This window comes from Tachysurus fulvidraco, chromosome 20, assembly GCF_022655615.1.
Source record: "Tachysurus fulvidraco isolate hzauxx_2018 chromosome 20, HZAU_PFXX_2.0, whole genome shotgun sequence".
Lineage (NCBI taxonomy): Eukaryota > Metazoa > Chordata > Actinopteri > Siluriformes > Bagridae > Tachysurus > Tachysurus fulvidraco.
The window spans coordinates 6,498,729-6,513,828 of NC_062537.1; the positions used below are offsets into that span (position 1 = coordinate 6,498,729).

The 15,100-nt window shown below is 34.6% G+C and overlaps 1 protein-coding gene across 1 annotated transcript in view; it reads right to left on the reverse strand.

The window, feature by feature from the left end:
* Positions 1-5,188: 5,188 nt before the first annotated feature.
* scarb1 (scavenger receptor class B, member 1) overlaps positions 5,189-15,100 on the reverse strand; it is a 13,692-nt gene continuing 3,780 nt past the window's right edge. Inside the window, exons 4-14 of the mRNA XM_027139681.2 lie at positions 14,871-15,074; positions 14,234-14,329; positions 13,993-14,108; positions 13,707-13,873; positions 12,394-12,512; positions 9,798-9,871; positions 9,641-9,692; positions 9,290-9,436; positions 8,900-8,944; positions 7,726-7,786; positions 5,189-6,291 (exon numbers count right to left, since the gene is read on the reverse strand). Of these exons, the coding sequence (XP_026995482.1) occupies positions 6,281-6,291; positions 7,726-7,786; positions 8,900-8,944; positions 9,290-9,436; positions 9,641-9,692; positions 9,798-9,871; positions 12,394-12,512; positions 13,707-13,873; positions 13,993-14,108; positions 14,234-14,329; positions 14,871-15,074 (1,092 nt within the window). The 3' untranslated portion in view covers positions 5,189-6,280. The remainder of the gene's footprint in view (positions 6,292-7,725; positions 7,787-8,899; positions 8,945-9,289; positions 9,437-9,640; positions 9,693-9,797; positions 9,872-12,393; positions 12,513-13,706; positions 13,874-13,992; positions 14,109-14,233; positions 14,330-14,870; positions 15,075-15,100) is intronic.

Genomic DNA, 15,100 nt, shown 5'->3' on the forward strand with positions numbered 1-15,100 from the left:
ACAGCTTTATTGGCCAATGGTGCTCACACACACAAGGAATGTATTTGCTTCCTGTACTTAGGTGTTATCTGTACTAATAATTAACCATCTTGTTGCTGTACCTAATCACACTGACAATTCACCTTTCTTGCTGAGGGTTCCAAACTTACTAAACTACGGTAGAGACTTGCACTTCCTAAGAACTATGCAGTACTTGCTTAGATAAATGCTTATTTCTTATTATATACATACAAAACATTTGATCATAACATTTGGTCTTTTCAATAAAATGCAAATGTTTAAACTCATTATCCAGTTTCACCCAGAAGAGAATGGGTTCCCTTTTATGTGTGGATCCTCTTCCTCTTCATGTCATCTACGGAAGCTTCTCCTTTCCACTGACATCTCTGGATGTGGTGTAAAGACTCAGACAGGCTCAAAAATAACTGCCTTGTAACCAAACAATGCAGAATGTGGACATGCAGCCTCACCAGATCAATGTGAGGAAAAGCCAATGAAGATGTAATTAAAACAGGGCTCCCGGTGTCATACAACCACCACCAACCACCCCCATGTGTAGTATCAGCACATTCATATTTCATGTGTTATGTCTTCAAAGTAAAAACAATTAGTACAGCTCTTTCAGATAATCAAATGAAAATTAAATAAAGAATGGTATAGTCACATAAAATAAGCAAATAAAATAAAAACATTAGAGATTTATCCATAAAAAAGAGTATATGCTTGCAGGCCTTTCTACGAGACAATATTCCATGTGTATACTCGATATCGTCAGATCACTGTCCTTCATGCTGAATGAACAGCAGCTCTGGTGGAAGCCAATAATCAGCACTGACAATATTATTGATTAACCTGCAAACCATTAGGAAATGCACACAGTTTCAACAACTTCATCTTAGTGTTTTGTGAATAATCTTGTGAAAATGATTTGGTATAAATACTGCAGGATCCCATTGTCAATTGTAAACTATGCATGAATAAATTCACATTAAAAACAGAAACAGTACACTGAACTAAAGCCTCTGATTTTCTGATCAGAAACATCTCATCTACCCCTGAGAGATTTAAGCAGAAACACCACGATTTAGTCAAAGGTGAATAAATGCTATTTTACCCAGTAGCTGATATTTTCAGAAAAACAATAATAACAGTTTGGACTTTTCAACTATTTGTATATATTATATATATATTATATATATATATTGTATATATATTTTATATTATGTTCAGAATTAATAAGAACATCATTAGTATCCTTATGCGAAGTATATACAACCTTAGTATATATGTGAACAAAAGAACTTCATTATATTATATGTGCATATAATGTAGGCTTCATTTAACTCTTTCAGTGTTCACTCATTTCGAGCTGGACTTACACGAACAACACACATTATGAATATTATAACATTTTGAGATTGTGTTATATTTTGACTATTTCTGGGTAACAATATAAGAAAAGATTTTGCAGCTTTGCTAAATGTTGTGTTTGAGATGAGCTAGCTCAATCACTCAGTGTAACCAACAAAATTTTAACAACAACAAAGAAAATCTATTTCGGATATCCAGGAGAATTCCAAAATATTCTATTTACATTTCATATGAAAAAGCCTTACCTTAAAAACTAAGAAGCATTAACTCACGGATGGAGGAGTGCTGTTGTATGACAGACGAGTGCTGCAACAAGCATTAATATCTATAAGTGGAAAACAAGAGAATGAAATATGCACTACTAAAAAGCTTAGTTAAACACAAATCCTTTTCTCTCTCTCTCTCTTTCAGCTAAAGCACAGTGTGGATGTTCAAATGCTTGACGTCTGAAGAGAGTGAACAAAAGATGACTGGGGCAGTCTATATGAGGCACCGCAACTGGTGTGTACACAGCGCTGCCTTGTTGCACTGATGCCTTTCTTCTTTTAGGAAAGCATTTAGGAGAGTTCATTGGAAATATCATGAAAAAGAACATATCAATAAGAAAATATCAATGTATTATTTAAATAGTAAAATTAAAACTGTATACGTTTAATTGAAAGATACATCTGATCACAATTGAAAATTACTGTGAGGATGGTGGGGGCATACCCCTAGAGCATATCTGAACGTTAGCCTCTGCTGGGCCCTTGAGCAAGGCCTTCAACTATCAACTGCTCAGTTTACCTCAAAAGTTGTCTTAAAATTTGTTGTAAGCAGACTGGCATCTCTAAATTGTCCATAGTGTGTGTATGGGTGTGTGAATGTGTAACAGTGCCCTGGTTGGCATCCAGTCCAGAGTTTCCTGCACCTTGTGCCATCAAGTCTCCTGCATGAGGCTCCAAGTTCCCAGCAACCCTGTGTAACTTTCTTTTTCTTATAATAAACACAGTAGATGATTTAGTCAATTAGGCTGTTTATCTAAAAAGAAGAAAAGAAGAAGTAAGTTATCTATTATTAGAGGGAACAGTTATTTTATTTTTATTATTATTAAACAATTAAATACGGTCCCTGTTAGATCATTAAACAAATCCCGCAAATAAATAAATAATGAAGCCAGTGGCATCAGCACAAGTGTATTATGTGGTTGAGAAAACTAACTGAAAGCCCACTCTCTGTTCAAGATGTACTGTTGGATTGAACGGTTCTTGTCAGTCATTTTGTAGACACTCCACAAAGTCCATTAATTTCACCCCATCTCAATCAAGCATGCTGTGCAGTCAGGTAATTTTCCTGTGAGCAAATAAGATACATTTCCTCTTTAAATATGCAAAATTCTGTCAAATAAACAAAAATGTGATTTTTTAATAGTGTTTAAAAAACGTCATGACAGTCTTTGCTAGTGTTAAGTCTAATTACAATGCTAACTCGCTGATGTTCTGGGATTTTATTTTATTTTATTGTATTTTTTATTCTATATATTGTTTTTCTATTTATACGAATCTTAATCCTCATCTAATACACCTATATTTAACACTCTTTGGAAGTCCTTCCAACTTATTTTATATATGTTGGGCTACTGATCGGAAGGTCATGGGTTCGAACCCCAGGTCCACCAAACTGCCTGAGCAAGGCCCTTAACCCTCAGTTGCAAGTCGCTCTGGATAAGGTTGTCTGCTAAATGCTGTAAATGTAAATATATTACCTGGGAGGCCCAAAAATATGGTGTTTCATAATATTAATTGTAAATTTGAAAAAGTTTAAATGTATGATGTAGATTTATGAATAAATTTCATTAATTTTCATTTTTATTTAATTATTTGTTTTAATTTAAAGTTTCCATTGTGGCACAACTCCAACACATTGATCAGTTACTTTAGAATGAATGCAACATATACAAAAGTTAGGATATATTTCTTAAAATAAACAAATCCTTCTCATTCTTATTCACTGAAAGACCAATTGATGTATGGGCAATGGAATGATGGTTTTGCTTTTCAGTGTAAAATCATTTCTGTATGTTACTAATAAACAACAATATGAAATGTTTATTGCATTTCACGTTTCCTCCCAGAGTAACAAGTATTTAAAAAAAAAGCCATTCTATTTTCTAAAAACCACATCTGCTGGTATCTTTTTACCACTGCATTATTGAGATTGTTTTGGTCTACAGGATCTCAGTGTGGTCATCATCACCACCCAGGGAATAAGCTTTACACAACTGTGGTTAGAAGATACTGTAACTATCACTAAACACTCAATTACATCAAACCATGAGGTGGATGAGCTTCAACAGAAGATGTTCATGATAGCCAGATTCCTATTAATGACTGACAGGAGTGGATCCTGAGGTGGTCTTCTGCCTTTGTAGCTTGTCTACTTCAAGGTCCAATGTTTTTTTTTTTAATGTTGAAATGCTTTTTTCTTCACTATAGTTGTAAAGAGGGATTATTTTAAGTTACTATATGCTGCCTGGCAGCTCGAGACAATGTGACCATTTAATCTGATCTCTCTTAAAAACAAGCCATTTCTACCAAAAAATTTGCTTAGTTGCTTACTTAATGTGTTTTGTTTTCTGGATTATTCTGTCCGAACTCTAAAGACTTTTGTATGTGAAAATCCCAGGAGATCAGTATTTTATGAAATACTCAAACCAACCTATCAGATGTTTGAGGTAATGCGCAGTTGTACACAATGTTCCATATGAATTGGATGATGAGAAGAAGTGGTTTATATTGTTTAGGACTTGTAGCTTATTCTTAAATCCTTGTATTGCCACCTGGTGGGAAGTCTAGAAAATTTAACTACTCAAACTCTTTTGTTGATTCAATGTGTGCCATCTGTCATTGTTTGATAATTGTCATTAAGAGTGTTACAGTCCATCAGTTCAGTAACTATTATAATAGTAATTTACTAAAATTGCTCTATTCAATTGCTACACACACACACACACACACACACAGGTCCAAAAGTCCGAATCCACAACTGAAAATCCTTTTTTTGCCTTTCTTTTTGCATTTAATTTAATAAAACAATTTTGATTGAAAGGTAGAATTGTTCAAATATATGCATGAATTTCAGAGTTTCTTTGTATTTGTAGCAATTCACATTGTCTCAAAGCAGGTTTACCTAATTAAAGAAACAGAATAGAAATTTTGAAGCTTAAATGCATCTCTAACATCTTTTCCTAATGAGCAATCCAGAGGCGATGGTGAAAATAAAGAAACCCCCCCTGTGATGATATGAGGAGGAACCCTTGAGTGAAACCAGGCTTAGAAGGAAACCTCATCCTCAATTGGGTGACACTGGATAGGATGTAATGTCAGTGTAAATAATGCCCTTTCTCCAACAGTTTGTAGAGATCCTGAGGAAATAACAGGTAAGCATAATTTCCGAGTTCAGCTTGTCTTCAAATGTTCGCTGACATTGACTCAGCCACAAAATACAGCATGGTGGTGGCAGCATCATGCTTTAGGGTTGCTTTTCTTTTGCTAGAACAGGGGATTTCATCACAGATGAGGGTTGTCTATCACCATGTTGCAAGAGCATCTCCTGTGCGCACACTAACTTCAGGTTCACCCCAGAGATTTTTAGTTGGATTCGGGTCTCGCTCTCTCGGACAAGGTGAACTTTACATGCTTAAATATTGCCAACACAGGTTGCATTATGCTAACAGATTCTTACCCAAAAAGACTGAGTGGTGTAAGAAAACAGAAAGGTTCTTCCACAACTTATGAGTTTAGGGGCGTTTAGAGGCATACACATTTACACAACCAGGTTATTGTAACTTTTTTTATTTCTTTATGATTTATGCTGGTTTTATTTTCTATTAGTAATACAGTAGGCATTGTTAATAGAATTATGTACTGTATTAGTTTCACTACAAAGGCAAACATAATTTGTGCAGTTTGGTTTAAAAAAGTTTTGTCTTTCCCTTATAAAATAAATGATATTAAGATACTAACCTTCCAAATATACAGTCCCGTACAAAGGTACGATCCAAAAATTCTGAAATTCTGAGAATTAAGTAAGAAAGGTCATAACTGATGGTCTGTGGTGAGGTTAAAAATTATGAAGAGAACAAGAACTTTTTTAAAAGTGTAAATATCAGAGTCACTAAATGGATATATGGATAGAATGTGAAAGTGTGAGAAAGAAACACAGATAGATGGACAGAACCAGATCTCATAACTACAATGACAGAGAGCGAAGGAGAGAAGATGGTCTTCAAGTCTAGTGCACAAAAGGTGTGTGTGAGAGATTAGACAGAGTTTGAATCCTCTGGCTATGAGCTTTCTGTCAATGCAAGTTATATGGGAGGTTTTATGGGGGGGGGGGATTTTTGATCATCTGCTATGGTAAAACCATAAGTTCTATTAGTTAGGAAACATACAACATGATCAGTCTGAACAGTCTGCTGAGTTTACTGGAGGTAGCTTGATTGATCAAGTCATCTTTTACAGTAAAATAGGAAACTCTTGTGCTTTTAACAAATAGGAAGAGAGCTCTTTTGTAAATCCATGTCAACTGAAATGCTGAAATCTTACACAGAGATAATCCCAGAATAAAGAAGACTGAGCTTGGTAAAAAACAAACAAACAAACAAACAAACAAACAAAAAAACAGTTCTTCAACAGCCAAACACAGACTTAGGATAGAGGAGAAATTGAAGAATAAGTCCATGGTTGAGCTTTTACCATTTACTTCAAATTCAAACACCACCATCAGTTTCCTATGATTCTTAGAATTAGAACAGAAGAAGTCAGTGCTGTGAAAGCAGATGAAGATCTGTTATACTTGATGTTGTGTACCAGTGGTGTTTTTCCATTGTCCAAGGATCATGGGTTCACATCTGCACAGGCTTGGAATCCTAATTTGTATCTGTAAACATTAAAATAAAGGAATGAGTTTAAAGATAACACACATAATGTTACATGTTTCATAATGCTCATCTTGACTAAACAGAAGCTAACTACTGGCTATAACTACAATGCTTAAAATGGTGCCTCACAAATGTACAATTTTTATTTTTAACAATTTTTATCTTTAGGTTCTGCCATAATGCAGGTGTCAAACTCAATTGCTGTGACACAAACACAGCTGATCCACAGTAACTCCACTTCTCCATCAGCAATCACACACTTCAAATCTTATTCTTTCGAATAAAACACACCTGTTACTCACCTCAGCTTTTATGTACTCTCTGTTTTCTTTTGTTCTTCGCAAAATATATGTCCTGTGCTTTTTGCCAAGATGTATCCAAGCCTTTTATATTGCTCTTTGCTTATTGTTTTATTTATACATTTTGTATTTCTGCTTTGCCTCTGATATCCCTGGACTGTTTGACCACAATGTAACCTGGGCTAGTAGACACTTACTAGAATTCAGATCACCTGTAGTGTTGACATCACCTGCATTTAACACTTATCTGCTGCATTTGATTCAAGTCAAACTCATGTCTATAAATGATTCAGAAATATGTGGGATGTTGGTGATAAAGGTCAGAGAAAATTGGCCAGATTGGTTTGACCTGCCAAGATGGATATAGTACTAAAGACAATCACTTTACAACAGTGGTGAAAAGAAAAGCATATCAACAACTTTAGGTGGATGGACTACAACAGCAGAAGACCACACTGGGCTCCATTGCTTTCAGCCTAGAACAGGAACCTGAGGCTATGCTAATTCATCCACAACAGCATTTGTGATGTCAGTGACTGCAATTTGCCAAGAAACCAAATGATAGGAAAATGATAGGAAATAGAAATGTTAATGCTTCAGCTTAAAATTTCATTCTAGACAACTGTGTGCTGTCAAATTTGTGGCAACAGTTTAGGAAATCTAAATATAATAATATAATGTCTATTTAAAGTCTATACTTAAAATCAACTCTAGATCATGTATCTGATTAGTTGTATGTAAAAGAATTACAGACTAACACACCTGGCTATAGAATAGCTGAGCGGCCATTTATCCAATTAATTTTGGTCCCAAAATAGTGGGGTGACCACATTAAAATACTGTAATTCCTACACCATCAGTGATATCATCAATATAACAATTCACAATGATATAACAATAATATGTAAACATATGGTAAATAAACTCCAATATACTGTGGATATTAGATGGACATTTATCTTGGTCATGTCTGGACTTGGACTGTCTTTATACTGTACCTTGTAAACTTCTGAGAGATAGCAATAATGAGGAGATATAAAACTTAAATAGCAGAAAAGAAAAAGTATGGCTGGATTTGTTGTATAGGGTTTCACTAGCCAGAAAAAAAGAAAGTTTATAGAGGAGAAAACCCACCTTTATCTTTTTCATTGTATGTTTCATTGTGAGTTGGGTCAGGATTTGTGTCTTTGCTTCCCTGAAAAAAATAAGCAGACTGTATAAAAACCCAATGGTCCAATGATGTTAATTAAACTATAACTAGGATCATCTGTTAAATCATTCATATAAACATTGCAAAAAATGTAAATCCTATAATTATGCAATAATTCATTTTAATTTAGCCGTGTAATCATTAATGCGCCAAGAATATTTCCATGATTGTAAATGACTAGACAGATATTTTACACCTATTGTGATTTTGAATGTAGCACAAATGTAAAGTTAAATGTATTGTGCATTACTGCTCAAAACTGCAACTTCTATTTCAGCTTTAACCACCAGATGCAGCAAGAATGACCTGGATACCATCGTATGTACATGCAAAGACTTTCTACACAGTGATGTAGAATGTAAAAGTGTATGAAAAAGTATTTACAATAAACTATGCAGTCATACAGCCATTTTAATTTTTTCTTCCTTCATCATATACAGTACTGTGCAAAGGGTCTAAGATGCAACGGTCTAAGTTTCATATCATTTTATGTGAACTTTAGCTGAAAAGTTTTTCTAAACATCTTGGAGAACCTGACACAGTTCTTCTGGACACCTTGAATGGTGTAATGTTTTTTTTTTCAGGTATTCCCTGAAAGCTAGAACTTGAATCATTACTTAAATGTTACATTCTTCAATTTCTTATATTTCTATAACATTTAATTCATTCATATTTTTTTTACTGATGCAGCACAGTACTGAATGGGTCCAGACAAAAAAGAGCTGTATGCCAACAGTATATTGCAAATACTTCATAATGTAAAGTAACACTTTGCTGACAGAGTATACTTCACTCACGTTAAGCTGTGTTTTGGATTAACTGTTAATTCATGAGTTGCAAGATTCTCACATAAAGTGTATTTAAGCATGAAAAGCAAGCATGCAGGTCATTAAAGACATGTGACTGTGCAGAGCCCAATCATGATGTGATCATTAATTTGCATATTATTGGACTAAAAGAAACCATAACAATTGATTTTCAGTGTCAAAAAAAGCATACAATCAAAAATAGACTAAAAAAAATAGAGTTTATACAAATATACGTGGCAAAAATCTCTAATACTACTGATCTTATGAAAATTAATTAATTAGGGCTCACCCCTTTGTCTCCTGTGACTCCAAATGACCCTTGTTTCTGGTCTATCTGTAAAACACATTATGCAGCAAGTTTCTTGATTCAAAATTAGTGAGATTTACATCTGCAGTGACCAAATAGTGATATTCACAAAGCTCTGTCCATCCAGGTTATGGATGACTGGGTACAACAACAAAAAAATATGTTAACAGACAGCAAGGCAACCAAACTATATAATGCAAACAAGAATTCATGATGCTCCAGTGTTAATGTCCAAAGGCCAAAGCAAGGTTGGTGACTTACTAACCCTATCTGAATACCTGCATATTTTTTGAAATGCAAATACAGCCACACAATAAGTTGCTAAATATCCTCTAAATGTGACTTTGAGTATTATTGACCATTGAGATGTACCTTCTTACTAACTTGCAGTGCCACTGCTCCTATAATAAAGCACAGTCCAAGTCCAATGAAGATGTACTGCATATAATCCATCACCATAGGTAAAATTACAAGGTTCATACGGAACATTCTGAGTACGGGGCCATCAATGTAGCCGCTCTGGAAGAGATATCAGATTAGAAAAATTTTAAACAATAAAAAATAAAAGCAAAAATTCAAGAAAAATGTTTCAGTAAGATGAAATCACAAAGAAAAAAGACACTGGGTTTGAGGTTTTTTGTGTTTTTGTTTGTATAACACTCATCTAAATGTAGTGCCATTCAAAACAGGATCTAAATCATTATCTATAATCAGAACACATACCTCTCCAAACCAAATCAGGGGCATCACTACTTCAGCTATGTTACCAGTTTGTCTAAAAAAAGGCACAAAAAGGTGGACAAAAATGCATTTAGAATTAATTCATACAAGTAAGACAGATGCCGTACACACCGAAGAACAACATTAAGATTATACTCACTTTATTCCTTGTACCATCTTTATTAACAGATTAAGCTGCAGCTTAATAGACACATTCATAGGTATTCCAGTCTCCTGTAAAGCACTGAAATATGAGTTACTTGAAACATACACCATTATACACTTCGACAGTTCTCTGGTCTTCAGGTGGGTATATCCTTTTAACAGTAAATGTAGTCTTCTAAATCTAACAGGGCACACCTGGGCAACTAGAGGTAAAATATTCTAGTATTTCTACTGTGCATTCAAACAGAAAGTCCATGTTTTGTGTTGTTTAACACATCTAAATGGGAGATATCAGGAAATCAAACTGAAGATCTGATCTCTTGATTTGTATTCATCTGTTGATCTCAAAATTGAGCTGAACTGGAAAAAAAATAATTAAACTTTTCTGATAAAGTACCCATTATTACAATAATTCTATTTACTTTGTACATATCCTTGGTAGGATGTCTATTGCAGAGTTTTGGCTTTAGTTGTGTAGACAATATAGTGCATTTGTTCAAGGTCAAAGATAAACAATCCGATTAATTGGAAATCAGTATGAGCACCATGATATAGACTGTTATCATAATTATATTATCTTTTTTTGGCATTTTAAATGTAATTGTCCTATTATAAACAAATGAAGGTTACCTTGATTTTATTATGTAATATTGTAAACTTTGATCTTAGTTTATGGATCCAGGCTGTTGAAATTCACTGTTCCTGAAGATGATTTCTTACCTTTCATCTGTTCTCACTGTTGATAACCTATCTAAAGGTTCGATTGAATATAGTCTCTTTTTTTTGTATAAATGTAGAAATACTGTATACTGTACAGTAAGATGTGCTTCTATTGTTGATCTGTTTTGATGTATTTGCACATATCTTTTTCAACAAAATTAGTGATATGCTGTAGGTTTGTCTCAGATGGCATTTTGTCACATATACAATAATGATAAGATATAATCTAGTTTATGAGTTATGATTACTGAACACACACACACACACACACACACACACACACACACACACACACACACACACACACACACACACACACACACACACACACACACACACACACACCGGCTGTGGTGCTCATTAAGCCACAAGAGCATTAGTGAGGTCAGACACTTAAATCAAATAGGAAGGCCAGATACACAGGCCTAGAACTTAATTAAATAGAACACAAAAATCACACAAAAAAAGACTTGAACTAGCCTAAAATGTTCTTGCTTTTCTTAATCTTTTTGGAGAGCACCTTTCTGTCTGCAATACATGAGATTAACATAAAATCTGGCAACCCTGCTTATTAAATAATGCCATTAAACAAATCAGAAATGTATCATTCATTTTTATACAAAAATATATTTCTACTATTTTTTTGCACAAACAATAGACTTGGTTTTGTTCAGAGAGCTTCCATTTCATACTCCATGAAGACTATAATAAAAGAATCATTTTAATTACATTTTTAAAATATTAGCTTGTATATTAATTACATGTCATTGTATTATCATTCTTTGTTGTGGAATCAATCAAAGGCATTATTACTATTTATATTATTAGATGTTTATTGTTGTCAACTGTAAATAACGTGGGATAAGACCTTACATGTATACATAGTTAGCTGTACGTGCAAAGCGTAAAATCCTGCAGATACGGGGCATCACTATACAAATTGTTCATATTTGCCAGTGACGGAATATTTTTATAGATAGTTTCAAGTGTTTTGTGTGTGTACGAGATTTTATATTTGTAGTTACTTGAGCAATAGGACAGCACACCAGGCCTTCCCACTTCCCACTTAACATCAGTGCCTGATCTCTTCTGGTTCAATAAGCACCAAAACTACATCCCCACAAAATACCGTGGAAAGCAGAGTTTTGGGTTAGGTACATTCAAGGTTATGAAGGTCGGCTATCCACCTAATCTGCAATTAGCTGATCTGCATTTTTTTTTTTTTTGCATATAATATGATGAATGGATGAAAGCTGCCCAAGATCAGACTCATTACTGTGCAAATGACTATGATCTTATATGGCCATAGGGACCCTTATACAACTTTTTATCATAACCTATAAAATAGCCTCTATCTTATCATTGTTATAGGTGTGGCAAAAGGCCTTCTGAAATCACATAATCAGTCTAGAGGTAAGAAATCCTCTTAGTAATTTTAATGACCTGCATCCATAAACCCCAGTTTACAATACCTCTCAATAAAATCAAGGTAACCTTTGTAATATAAAAACATAATATAATTCTGATTAAGGCAGTCATATACTGATATTCATACCAATTTCCAATTACCTTATCAGATCATTTAAGGAGATTGCAAATAAACTTACTAAAGCACAATACAAAATTGCTGGCTAAAATTGCCTACCAATGAATTATATTGTTTACAAAAGTCTATACTGATTGTCAAAGTATAGTAATTATTTTCACATAGTTTAGATGCAGTCTCTCTCTTCAATAGCCCTTTATATGACCACCTGAGCCACAATGCACTTGATGGAAAGCAGTTAAAATGCATTGAATGATTCCCCAAGCTCTTACTGTGACCCTAAGCTTACCTAAGTAAATTTTTATATGTGAATACTTTTTCTTACTGGATGTATGTCAATGAAGAGTCCATGGTCATTCTCATTGGGGCTTAGTCCATTGACAGTCTGCAGAAGAACAGGATCAGCGTTGTAGAAATGTGGATGGGAAATGAATACAGGGGAATCTAAAAGGAACAAAGCAAACATAACTTTAATGTACCGCCTGGATTCAGGTTTGCTGTCAGTACTTCTTTGCAAATACATTTTTAGATGTATTTTTCAAACTACATGCTAAATGTGAACACTACATATTACAATGCTAAGCATAGAAATCCATAACAATTATTTAATTCCCAGGTACAAGGAAAGGTATTATAGGACTGATACAGTACAGAACATGGGGTACTGAGTTTCTACAGTAAATATTTGCATGATAGAAACACAAACATCAGATGTTCATTTCCTAAAAGTAGACAAATAAAAACAAAATGAAACAAATTAGACAAACATTTTATGCTTAATTTATTTAATGAGGACAATGGTGCAATAGAACTGATCTGTGAGTAACAAAAGTATGTGAATCATCGCTTTCAGTATCTGGTCTTTCCCACTAACTGCAATAAATGTTTCTTGCAAGTTCTACCCATCAGCTTGGAGGAATTCAACACTGGGATGTTGGTGGGTTTTCTCACATGAACTGCTTGATTCAGGTCTTTCTACAACATTTTGTTGTATTAAGGTCAGTCTATTCTACCTATTTCTTTTTAGAACCTTTTAAGGTCTGCCTGGGTTCGTTATTTTGCTGCCTGACCCACCTTCTTTTCACATTTTATGTTATAATTTTCTGTTTTTGGGAATCATGAGCATCAAACAACATTTTCTGAGGCCGTGAGAAATCTCCTTGCTTCTATTTGTGCCATGTTAAAATTCCACACAGCTGATCTTGTAAAGCTCAGGCTATGATAGATCTCTGTTCTGTAAATAAAACAAGGTGCACACTCACACATGACTGTCACCCCATTGATTGAGAAATACCTATTTTCAATTTTAAATTAACTGCAAATCCTAGAAGTGTCTATAATTTTGCCACTCAGAGACATGTAATATAGTACAATTTTGCTTGATAAATAAATTACTAAGTATAATAGTTTCTTCTTCTTTTTGAAATTGGGATTTCTGGCTTGTGGGAAACTCTGACGTTTAGGTCATATTTATACAAAAGTATGTATATGAGAGAGAGAGAGAGAGAGAGAGAGAGAGAGAGAGAGAGAGAGAGAGAGAGAGAGAGAGAGAGAGAGAGAGAGAGAGAGAGGGAGAGAGATTTGTACAGAATTACCCAATTCTGTGTGTAAATTTATAGTCAGTACAAAGATACTCACTGTGCCTGCAAGACCTAACATCAAGAAGACCTGACTGTCTGCATGGACAGAAGCCTTCATTTGGAGGATAATCCGAGCCATTGGCAAAGAGATTTTTTGGAGCCACATAATGATACACAGGGATTCCTTGTGAAGTTCCTGGTCTCTCAAACACCAGCTCCATTGACCTTTAAATCATCCATAAAATTCTTTAAAATGGACTGACATGAGTTTGAAGAACATGAAAGATGACAATGCATAACAAAGACTAAAATCAGAAACAAGTGTTTTACTAGAAAGACAGTACCTGCAGGCATCTGGACTGTAAAATGGCAGAGTGGATTCTGTGGTCATGAAAGGTGGCCACATCTGACCTGCTGTACCATTGATCATGTTGCACTGCTCTGATTTCCAGTAGTTTACCTGACCCATTTAAGAGAAGGTGAGAGGGGAAATGAGTAATGAGTAAATGAGTATAAGCAATATATACTGTAATACAAACAAATATGTTGAGAGCGGTCTTAACTTTTCTGACTTTAATAACTCACTTTCTTCAAACCGTTCCAGGAATCCACTTTATGGACTACAGTGATGTCATCCTTACCCGTGAAGATAGTAAACAACCCAGTGTTGGAGTTGTTGAACTATAATGAATGAGAAGCCTTTGTTTGTTACATATACTTTACACAAATTGTACAAAAGTTAAAGAACACATGTAGCAGTAAAAAGCATAAAGTATATAGAGTAAAACAAATTGGGATAATCTCACTAATTTATCTTCATTGGCTGCTTTAACCAGAATAGATTCCTATCCTAGGAACATTATGCATAAGGTAAGAAAAGAACCTGAATGAGATGCCAGGATTGCAGTATTGTTAGGGATTCAAATCCATGCAAACAAACGTTCATGTTGTTACAGCCACCTATGAGCATTCTTTTTTTTTTTTAAGCGGAGGTGTTAGGAAAATGGAGGAATTGAAAGAAACCCACATGGAAGCACCATGAACATGCTTTGAAATGGCACACAAACCCAATGGAGAAATGAGGTGGCAATTCAACCTGCTGTGCTACCATGTACCACATTTTAAGTGTATAAATGCTTACTCCAGATTATATCATTACTACAAAATACTCATGTCGTATTATACACACACAATAATATACAGCAATCCACAGATTACATACCTCAACAAACAGTCCAAACTTCCCTTTAAATGGCATCAAGCCAGGAAATATTGTGTTAAGAAAGTCCACCAACTTGCTATTGTAGCCCCACATAAGCTCGCCTACAGTTTTTGTCACAAATGGACCCTCCTTAAAAGCTTCGAATGTGGCACTTATCATTTTCTTCACTGCAACGGGTAAATAGTCCATCATCACTGATGCTCCCTAAAACATAGCAAATCAAGTTTGGG